The sequence below is a fragment of the Spermophilus citellus genome, assembly GCF_964194105.1.
Source record: "Spermophilus citellus genome assembly, chromosome: 18".
NCBI classification, from domain to species: Eukaryota; Metazoa; Chordata; class Mammalia; order Rodentia; family Sciuridae; genus Spermophilus; species Spermophilus citellus.
In genome coordinates, this window is record NC_138200.1 from 49,835,947 (window position 1) to 49,848,199 (window position 12,253).

A 12,253-nucleotide genomic window follows, 5' to 3' on the forward strand; every position below is an offset into this window, starting at 1 on the left:
GAAACATATTGTCAGGGTGCTAAGAAAATCCTCTACAAATGGTAATTCTCTTTTTCTTATTCAAATATCCAACACATAGGAATTTCTTCTGCCTTGCCACCAATTTCCTTGATATAAATGGAAAATCCCCATTGCGTAAAGTGATTTTCATATTTGGATTTCTCTGTTTTTGCTTTTTATTGCTATAACTGTGTCATATATATTTAAAAATATTCACCTATAATAAATTACATATTGTATATATAACAATTATATATATATATATATTGGTGCAATGATGTTTTAATAAATGTATAAATGGTGCCATGGTCAACTCAGTGTTATTAGCATATTGAACACATTAAACACTTATCATTTCTTTGTGGTGAGAAGATTCAAAATGCTCTCCCCTTGCCACAATACATTATTGCTAGCTATAGTCACATACCATGTGGTAGAGCACTAGGCTGTCTTCCAACTAGACCATTGTATCTGTTGGCCAACCTCTCCCCAAATTTCCTGCACTTCTATTCTCCCCAGGTTCTGATAAACACCATGCTATTCTCAACTTCTGTGAGATGAACTTTTTTAGATTCTACAATTTTTCTTCTTTCACTTTGCTGATTTTCCTTAACAAAATATCCTGCAGGTTCATTGAAGTCACAAATGCATATGACAAAATTTCATGCTGTTGTATGACTGAACAATATTCCATTGTGTATATGTGTGTATGGATATATGCATATATATAGTCCTTAACCAAAGTGATCATTATAAGTGCACATCCAAATATCATGTTTGCATTCCTTTATACACACACACACACACACACACACACACACACACACACACACACAGACATTTTCTGTTTTCTTTATCCATTCATCTGTTGATAGGCATTTAGACTGCTTCCACATCCTGGCTACTGTGAATACTGCTGCAATAAATGCACTAGTGAAGATGTCTCTTCCACCTACTGCTTTCTTTTCCTTTGGATATATTTAATGGTGGAATCACTGAATCATGGTAGTTTTACTTTTAATGTTTTTAAGAGCCTAGATTATGGTTTTCCATCAAGGGTATACTAATCAAAATTCCTCCCAAGGGTGCATAGGAATTCCCCTTTCTCTACATCCTTGTTAGCATTAGTTATTTTTGTTGTTGTTGTTGTTTGTTTGTTTGTTTGACAATAGCTCTTAGGGTGAGATAAAATCTCATTGCATTTTTTATTTGCATTTCCTTGATGATTAATGATGCTGAGCATTTTTCGAAGTTACACATCTTCACAAGGAAATGCCAGTTGCATTTTTTTTTAAAAAGATATGTCCTCTCCCACCCCTGATGTGTGCTATTAATGAAGGTGTGCTGAATAAATGTCTGAAGGAGATGTCATCATTTCCATACATTTTACACTAAAAAAAATGAACTTGAATTTATAAGCCAAATTGGGTGTTGTTTAGTTTATTAATTTAATAAATATTTATTTTAGACATCTGCCTTTGATGTGTAATGTCCTTAGTGGAAGGAGACAGTGATGAACTAGAATGGGTTCAGCAAACAGCTCACATTAAGAGCTAGCTAGCTAGTAAATAATTTAGGCTGTGCCGGATGTAGGGTCTCTGTCAAAACTACCCAACTCTGCACTTGTAGCATAAAAGCAGCTACAATAATATATAAATGAATGGTTTGATTGACTTCTCAGAAAACTTTATTTACAAAAACAAGTGGTGAGAACAAAGTCGAAGGATTCATATTTCTTAATTTCAAAATGCACTAAAAATGCTATTGTAGTCAAAACTATGAGGGACTCACATAGCAACAGACATATAGCTGAATGGAATAAATTTGAGGCCAGAAATAAAACAATACATCTATGGTCAATTTTCAGCCAGGGTCCAAGGCCATTCAATAGAGAACAATCTTTGCACAAATGGTGCTGAGACAATTAATATTCATATACAAAGTAATTAAGTTGATTTTCTCCCTCACAACATAAAAAAACTCATTCAAAGTAGATCAATGACCTAAGATGAAAGAGGTAAAACCATAAAACTTCTTAAAGGAAAATATCAGTGTAAAAATGCATGATCTTAAATTAGGCAATAATTTCTTAAATATAACACCTAATAGCAGAAACAAAGAAAAAATGGACTTCATCAAAATAAAAGGTTTTGTGCCTCAGAGGAGACTATCAAGAAAGTGAAAAGATAGAACAAAATCCTAGCATTTTCAGGAAAATGAATGGCACTTGAGAGCATCATGTTAAGCAAAATAAGCCAGACCCAGAAAGTCAAGGGTTGAATGTTTACTTTTATGTGTGGGAAATGGAGAAAAAAAAGAAACGAGAAAAAGCAGAGGGGATCTTATGAAAACAGATGGAAACCAGTAGAGGACGAGAATCAGGGGATGAGGGGAGTAGAGGGAAAGGAGAAACACTGTAGAATAAAATTTCCCAAATTATGCTGTGTGCACATATATTATGCACTGCTGTGTATAATTATCATGCATCAGTAAAAAAAGAAAGTGAAAAGAGAAAACACGGAGTGAGAGAAAATATTTGCAAGCCATATTTCCGATAAGTATCTTATGCCCAGAATATATAAAGAACTTCTAGAATTCAGCAAGAAAAAGACAGATCACCAATTACAGAATCAACAAAGGATTTGAATACAGATTTTTGTTTTCCCAAGGAGATATAAAAATGACCAATCAGCACCTAGAGAGATGCTCAACATCCATAGTTGTTAGAGAAAAACAAAAGAAAACTCTAATGATGTATCTTTTTCATACCCACTAAGATAGCTGTCATCTTAAGAGACAAGCAATAATTTCTGATGAGAATTCAGGGAAATCAGAACCCTCATATACTGCGGTTATGATGTAAAATGATATAGCCCTTGTAGAAAACTGGCAGTTTCTCAGAAAGTTATTAGACTTACTCTATGACCCAGCTATTCTACTTCTAGGTATATACCAAGAAAAAAGAGGTATATACATATATGCAAATACACACACACACACACACATATTCTTATCAGATATATAATTTGCAAATGTTTTATCTCATTCCATGAGGTTTTTTTTCACTTTTTTATTTGTGCATTTTAATTATACATAGCAGTGGGCTTCATTTCCATTCATACATGCACATAACATAATTTGGTCAATTTCATTCCCCAATATCCACTCATTCCCTCTCCTCCCTCCACCTGGTTGCATTCCTTTAATCTACTGGTCTCCTTTCTAGTCCCATGAGATCCTCCAATTTTCCTTTTATCTTTTGCTTTTTTTTTCTCTCTATAACATAAAATGTACATAGCAACATTATAACAGCCAAAGGTGAAAAACACCCATATGTTCATCCAGATGACATAGTTAAAATACAGTTTAGTCCTACAAGAAAATATTTTTTAGTAATAAAAGAAAATTAAATAAATATGCATTCTCCAACAAGACGGAACCTCAAATCAAGTAAACAGGAAAAATGTGTTTATGTAAGACCACATATTGTATTACTCCATTTATATGAAATGAGCAGAATAGTAAAACATACCAAATAGATTTGTGATTACTGAGGGCTGGAGGTTCATTTAGGGGGTGATGGAAATGTTCTGGATTTAGTGGTGATGGTTGAACTATCTTGTAAAATATACACAAGACAAAGAACTGTACACTCTGAAAGGGTGAATTGTATGTTTCATAATATACACATTTCCAGGAAGCAAGGAAGAAAAGAACAATGACAGTGGTCAGATTCATCCTGTAGGCTCTAGTCCATCGCCTCCTGAACCAGGTAGATATGTAACCAGCACTCTTTGTTGTCACTGGTCAACACACAACCATAGATGTCACCATTATGTAGCAGATGTGACCATGTCTATCTCTAGGGATCCCTGGAAGTATTGTTAGAAGACGTGACACCTAAATGGATATGCACAAAATGAGCACAATGCAATGACTTAGAAAGACAGTTCAACTAGCAGGAAGAACAGGTAAATACTGGGTATTGGGAGAGAGCAGAAGTGCTTCAGAGAATGGCACTGAGGTGAGGGCATGTGAAGAAGATCCATAAACCCAGTAAAAGAGTCTAGATTATTTCAGAGAGGGGCTGCATTGTGGAACAAGTCCATCACTGACATTTTGTTGGAGGTATGGTGTGATATTTGGATGTGCACTTATAATGATCACTCTGGCTACAGGACTGATGATAGCATAATGGCTGGGAAATGGGAGGCAGGGAGACAGCGAAGAGTCTGATGAAGGAATCTAGGCAAGAAAGAAATTGGAGGATCAGCCTTGGGGTGGAGAAACATGCTAGAATCTGGTCCCAGAAAGGTTTCAGGCAACTGTAAGTAAGTTTCCACAAAGTAAATGTCTTAATCCATGGCTCAAGTCCCTTCTTAGCCCCATTCCTATTCCTCTCTCATCCTTATCATCAGCCTCACCACATGGGATTGGGGAAGCAGGATACTTTTGTTTTCTAAGTAACACACATGCACTCATTATGATAAAAACATGCTAATGGTATTTGGCCCATCGTTAGTTGTTCAAGGAGCTCAGCCGCCATCCCACAGAATTTCCTTCCCTACCTTCTTGCACACAAATGGTATCATTCTGGGCCAGTCGCTACATCTCACAGAGTTTCAATTTTCTCTCCATTTAAGAGGGAACAATTCATGTAACAATGAAGTTAAGGGACGATTCAGATCACATTTCAAACACACCTACTAGAGTAACTGGAGCAGAGAAAGATATTCAATAAATTATAATTACTATAATTATTTCATAATCACTATTTATACTTTATCAGACTTCATTAACGTAGACAGGCCGAGCTGGTGGTTATATGAGGTTATATCGTTTAGTATACATTTGGAAATCTGCTCCAGAGAGAAATTATATCACTTGAATAGACCTATCCAAAAAGTCAGTAGCTGAGGTGAAGGGAAGCTCATGTCTTCTAAATCTCAATCTTGTTTAAATTTTATTAAAGGTTAAAATCTGGACACTGCTGGAATGGAATGGTGTGTGTTGTGGATTAGATGTGGTATCACTCAAAAGCTCCCACGTGAGACAATGCAAGAAGATTCAGAGGAGAAATGATTGGGTTGTGAAAACCTTGACCCAATTCAGTGATTTAATCCTTTGACAGGGATTAACTGAGTGGTAATTGAAGTGGTAGGGGGTGACTGGAGGAGGTGGGATTTGGGGTGTGGCTTTGGGGTAAATATTTGTATCTGGCGAATGGAGTCTCTGCCTCTGCTTTCTGATCACTGTGATGTGAGCTGCTTTCTTCTTTCAAATTCTCCAGTTGTGATGTCCTGCCTCTCCTTGAGCCCTGAGGAATGGAGCCCTCTGTGGATCTCTGAAACTGTGAGTTCTAAATTTTCCTCCTCTACAATTGTGCTGGTTGGGTCTTAAAATCACTCAGCGAGAAAGTTGACCAAAACAGTGTGGTTCCCCCAAACTTCTTTCCAGCAAATTCCCCATATAATCTTTTAAAATAAATGCATCTTTACCTTATTGGGCTGTTGGCAGCATCAGGATCTTTGGCATGCACTCTCCCAACCACCGTGCCAGCGGCTGCATTTTCTTGGACTTCGTGGATATAACTTGGGGCCAAGAACATGGGGGGTTCATCAGCATCTTCTACCGCAATCTTGACCGTCACAGTGTCCTTGAAAGGTCCGTTGCTGATGAACTTTGGGTCGATGTGCACATTGGCTGCCTCTACCTTCAAGCTATATGCTCTCTTGGTTTCAAAATCTACGGGCTGGCAAGAATGAAGAGAAGATTGACAACCAATTCCTTTAAAGAATAATGGAAGAGAAAGAGCTGATTGTTTTACAGGGCAAAGTAAATAGTTCCTCAAAGAGAGAAAATCAGTGTCTATTCAATATCCAATTACCTGTGCCATTTAATCAGAAAATCAGACAAATCAATTGCTGAAATGTTGAGTGGATAATTCAAAGAGATGGACAGACATGGAAATATCATGCCTTCTAACAGGAACCTCATCCTGTATAGCAACACTATGGTTGTCCAAATCTGTCATTCAAAGCCACCAGAAGAAGTGAATTAAGACAGGAAAAAAAATAAAATTTGTAGTCCATTTTATAAAGTAATAAAAATCTTGGTAATAAAAATGCCCCCTGAAATTGAGCCAGTGTGATGAAATAATGTGACGTTCCTTTCAAGTGCCACACCACAAACACTAGACATCCAGCTTAAACATAATTGACAACCTCGTGTTTTAGGTTTCTGATCAGATTGTTTTTCCCAAAGCCTGAAACCCTTAAGGTAGTCCCCAAAATGTTACTTAAGGTAGTTTGTGGATAACCTGGGAAGGTGGTATCAATAATTAACTTATTGATACAATTATTCTTTTTCCAATTCATTGAATCCTGAATATCTCAAAATAATGCTAACGTAGCTATTGCATTTCCCAATGTCCCTTGGGGGAGTGTATGGTGCAACTCTCTAACTAAACTATAAGGATATAATTTTGTTTTGATTGCATTCATTTTTAGGTGGCCTTCTGTTAATGGTAAGTGACAAGACAATAAGATAGTGCTTCCCTTTGAAGAAATGTATATGTATGATAAATGCCTATTTAAAGAAAAATAAGTATAAGCACTACTGATGTTTTATACAGATATGAAGAAACTGAAAAGTAGCATTTGAATTAACAGAAAACACTTCTTAATTTTGAATGAGGAAGTAAAATGAATCAGTCAACAAAGGGTAAGAAGAAAAATCATGGCAAAAAAAAAGCAAGGTTCCATGCCTAGAAAACAACTCCTCAGCACTCTAGATGATGATGAACTACCAAATGTTTGGAGAAAGTTGAACTTTTAAGGCTAGCATATCAATCACATGGTTGTCATTTGCTTGGCAAACACTTATTTTGAATGGGCATACAGGCTTGGAGCTTAGTCCCGCCCACTTCTGCACAACTCCAAACCAAGGACGATTCAGGAAGGTCATACACATTCAACATCCCTGGAGCTTCTTCTATCATCTTCCCACGTACATCTCAGCACTCAGGGAACACTTCCTTTTCCTGCAGCTAAATCTGTCCCCAGCCTCTCCATCATCCTGGGTGGGACCCAGCAGCTATTTTATCCTTGGCTATGCTCCTGAGAAGCAGAAATAAATGATATTTATACGCTAACGATATGAGATTGTTGCGGTTTCTCACATATCTCTGTACTTCCTAGACAGAATCAAGAACTAGGATATGATCGTTCTGAGACCAGGTAATTTGCAATCAGAAAAGGTGACATTTTGTTCAGATCACTGACTAATGCCCCTAGAGCAGAACCTATTGAACTTGTGTGTAGGCCTATAGCTAAGGACCCAAACGTATGTTCCCAATCGAAACAGGTTTTCTGTAGTTAACCATTAAATCCTGACACAGAGTCAGAACTCAAGAAACTTTTTAAAAAATTTTTAATCTATTAAAAAAACGAATTATGTATCTGCCGATATTAAGAAGACTATGGAGATGCTAGGGTCTCACTGATGCATTTCAATCATATCAACCCAAGCTTGGACATTCAGGTCTTTTTCCAATTTTGCCCAGAAGGTCTTTTCCCAGGTTGGTGAGATTCTATTGGGACTTGTGGAAGTCAGAACAAGCCCCATTGCTTTTCAACAAGCACAGGCATATTTGTATTGTCTCAGCTGCCATTCAGTAGCTCTCACTGCCTTCTCAGTTAGCACAGGGGCATTCCAAAGGAATCTATGGAGACTTGCTGATCTTTGCTGCTCCAAAGCCCAAGAATGGCTGTACCAGGGGATGATATGCATCAACTGTTTTGACTGAATGAAGAGTAGAGCTGATAAATGCATAAAATTTAAGAATATATTTAGAGTTTATTCCCTTCCTCCTTCCAAAAAGGATTTGAGGTAGTTTCCCATGTGAACATTTATATCCATGTTATGAGTAGTTGAAATAAAGCTAAATGAGGCGACACACTGCATAAGCCATAAAAATCTTAATACCCCCTAGTTTACTAATCCCCACCTCTGAACATTCTCCCCGAGGGATTAATTCAACAGAAAAACCAAGCAAATAATATTCAAAAATGCATAATATTTGTGAGATATAACAGAGGGTTATATCTAATCTGGGGGAAATGTACACACAAAACACCAAATCCAACTGTGAGATTTTATTAAGGAAATAATGGTCCATCAATAGGACGGGATGTTATGTAGTCATTAAAAATGATTATGTATATTATATAACAGCATGTAAAATGTTTATGATGTGGCATTAAGTTAACAAATCATATCACCCTACAATTTCAACCATGCTAAATGTTATGGATCCACATCTAAATACATGTGGCCAAAGCACATAAAGAAAAAAATCAGATGTAAAAAATAGTTTCATTTAAATAAAGAGTAGTTAAGATGTCTTATAAAGATGCTTTCATACTGCTTCAGAAGTTTATTTGGTTGAAAAAAACAGCTCAGAAACTACTGGGATTTCTCTGCATTCCAGGGATTCCCATTTGGTCAAGGTATTGCAGTGAACAGATTGGATTTTGCCCCCTGCCCCAGCCTGATGACTGCAACAGCACCTAAAAGACTCATTTTTATTTTACACAGGTCTTTAAGCTAAGCATAGAGATCGGCTAAATACACTGAGAGCAGGTTTTCTGTAGTTAACCATTAAATCCTGACACAGAACTCAAGAAACATTTTTTTAAATTTTTAATCTATTAAAAAATTAGTTAATGTATCTATTAATCATTTCTTGAATTCTTCCCCTTCACTACCAGCCCACTATCTTTTCTGTTTCATTTTTTTTTCTTTTTATAATGCCCTTGAATTCCAACAAACATTTCTCATTTGGTCCCTCTGTACCTGTCTCTCTAACACCAAATGCATCACAGCCTCTTAATCATGTCCTGTTTTCATTGAAACCAGTCCTTCATGAGCTCTCTTTTTTGCCTTTTTTTTTATTGGTTGTTCAAAACATTACAAAGTTCATGACATATCATCTTCCATACATTTGATTCAAGTGGGTTATGAACTCCCATTTTTTACCCCAAATACAAGTTGCAGAATCACATCGGTTACACATCCACATTTTTGCATAATACCATATTAATGACTGTTGTATTTTGCTACCTTTCCTATCCCCTACTATCCCCCCTCCCCTTCCCTCTCATTTTCCCTCTCTACCCCATCTGCTGTTGCTTAATTCTCTCCCTTGTTTTTTTTCCCCTTTCCCCTCACAAACTCTTATATGTAATTTTGTGTAATAATGAGGGTCTCCTTCCATTTCCATACAGTTTCCCTTCTCTCTCCCTTTCTCCCACCCCACTCATCTCTGTTTAATGTTAGTCTTTTCCTCATGGTCTTCTTCCCTGTTCTGATCTTAGTTGCTCCCTTTATATCAAAGAAGACATTTGGCATTTGTTTTTTAAGGATTGGCTAGCTTCACTTAGCATTATCTGCTCTAATGCCGTCCATTTCCCTGCAAAATCCACAATTTTGTCATTTTTTAGTGCTGCATAATACTCCATCGTGTATAAATGCCACAGTTTTTAATCCATTCATCTATTGAAGGGCATCTAGGTTGATTCCAAAGTCTAGCTATTGTGAATTGTGCTGCTATGATCATTGATGTGGCAGTATCCCTATAGTAGGCTCTTTTAAGGTCCTCAGGGAATAGACCGAGAAGGGCGATAGCTGGGTCAAATGGTGGTTCCATTCCCAGCTTTCCTAGGAATCTCCATACTGCTTTCCATATTGGCCGCACCAATTTGCAGTCCCACTAGCAATGTACAAGTGTACCTTTTTCCCCACATCCTCGCCAGCACTTATTGTTACTTGACTTCATAATGGCTGCCAATCTTACTGGAGTGAGATGGTATCTTAGGGTGGTTTTGATTTGCATTTCTCTGACTGCTAGAGATGGTGAGCATTTTTTCATATAAAGAGTATAGTCAACACTGAAAAGATGCTTAAATCTCATGAGCAATCTATCCAAGAGTTATGGGATCTCATCAAAAAACCAAATTTGAGAGTCATTGGGATAGAAGAAGGCACAGAGGTTCAAACCAAAGGAATGCACAACCTATTAAATGAAATAATCCTAGAAAACTTCCCAGAGATGAAAGATGGAATGGATTGCCGAATCCTGGAAGCCTACAGGACCCCAAACATCCAAAACTGTAATAGACCAACTCCAAGACATATAATTATGAAGATAGCCAACATACAGAACAAGGAGAGAATATTAAAGGCTACAAGGGAAAGGAGGCAGATTACATTCAGGGGTAAACGAATTAGGTTAACGGCTGATTTTTCATCACAGACTTTGAAAGCGAGAAGATCCTGGAACAATGTATTCCAAACGCTGAAAAATAATGGTCTCCAACCAAGAATACTGTATCCAGCAAAATTAAGCTTCAGATTTGACAATGAAATTAAAATCTTTCACGATAAACAAAAGCTAAAAGAATTTGCAGCCAGAAAACCAGCACTGCAAAGCATTTTGGGCAAAATTCTACAAGAAGAGGAATGGAAAAATAGTGCCCCAAACCAACAGCGGGAGGTTTCTCAGTAAAGGGGGAGGAAAGAAAATCAAAAAGTAAAAACTAGCCAAACTAAAATAAATAAATAAATAAACATGACTGGAAGTACAAATCATATTTCAATTGTAACCTTAAATGTTAATGGACTAAACTCACCAATCAAGAGACTCAGGCTGGTAACCTGGATCTTTTTTGCATTTTCTCTCTTTATCTGTCTGGAAAAATCCTATTCAGTTATCAAGACTCAACTCAAGAACTGCTTTTCTTTGAAGTCATTTGAAATTGCAGTTGATTTTCAACTGGGGAAAGATTTTGCTCTCAGTCACTCCAGGGATATTTGCAATGTGTAGAGCTATTTTTTTTTTGTTGTTGTTGTTATCATCCCTGTTGGGGTGAAGTGGAGTGTGTACTTACTGACCTGTAGTGAGGAGAAGCCCAGGTTCTCCCGACATCCTATAGTGCACAGAAGAGCCCCTTACAACAAAGGATACCCAGCCTGAAATGTCAATACTGCCAAGGCTGAGAAAACCCCTTCTATTTTGATTATCTTCTCACTGAATTGTCCTGTTCAACTGTGACACCCCCACCCCCACCCCTGTGGCCAGGACTCTATCTCTTCTATTTTAGGTTTCTAGCTTTCCCCAAATCCCTGACTGGTAAATAATATGAACTCTATGACTCTTGGTGGAAGAATATATTAAGAAATGAATTAAAGTACTGTAATAAAGAATATCCTTAAAATGCAAAAATGTCCCCATGAGCTCCTCATACTCTTTTATTAAATTGTATATGATGACTTCCACAAGGACCTACAGTTTACTGTGTTAAATTAACCTTTGATTTGTTTTTTTCTTTCTGGTGAACATTTGAAACGTTGCGCTATAAGTTAAACCAAATGTTCCTTTACATTGTTTTAAACTTAAACATCATTGTTTCAGAGAAGAGTATTTCATTTACTGAAATAAATATAGGAATAAGGGGAGTGCACAAATTAATCATCTGTAGCAAGCTCATTTGCCATGTGTGAGATCCACAGGGGTGATTTAAATGTTTTAAAATTTTAGAGACATGGTGTGTGTTTATGCCCGGAATACACTAAAAACAGGGACAACCTTAGCATAACCAACTATCCAATTACTCAAGCAAAGGATGGACTGTTCATGTTAGTGTCAAGCAGGAGGGACAGTAATATTAATTAACAAAGTAAGTTGACAGCTTGAGGCGACACACACAATTGACACAGCTACTATTCCAAAGTAGAAAAAAAAGGAATATCCCAACCCCTTGGGGCTGATAATTAGTCTTCCTCAATCATACCATTCATCATCATTCATGTAGACTTTTCCAACTATCCAGGGCTCACTCCACTTCCTTATACCCCAATTTCTTTCACTCTTTCAGGACAATCACCTTTTCCTTTCTCTTTCTTCTGCATCCCCTATTTTCCCCAAACCCAACATACTTTCCAATGTCATGAAAAAACAGCTTTCCGGAACACACTACTTCTTGTTCCCCCAGCTGAAAGATTTCTCCCAGAACCCGTCTTCTGCCACCCCACACTTGTCTTCTCTTCTCTCCAGCTACGGGCCCTTTTTTTTTTTTTTTTTTTTGATTCTTCAAATTAATTTTTTTTTATCAGTGTTACAGTCCAATCTTTCCCTTTACACCAAGAAGTTTAATATTCATGCTACAAAACCAAGTAGAAAATGAACGCTTGA

General features: G+C 37.1%; 1 protein-coding gene across 2 annotated transcripts in view; it reads right to left on the minus strand.

Moving 5' to 3' along the window:
- The window catches only part of CDH11 (cadherin 11), a 152,541-nt gene that overhangs the window by 26,527 nt on the left and 113,761 nt on the right, over nucleotides 1-12,253 (minus strand). For both annotated transcript variants that reach the window (XM_081275509.1, XM_081275508.1), the window contains one exon: nucleotides 5,499-5,752. In XM_081275509.1, coding sequence (XP_081131635.1) covers nucleotides 5,499-5,752 — 254 coding nt within the window. The remainder of the gene's footprint in view (nucleotides 1-5,498; nucleotides 5,753-12,253) is intronic.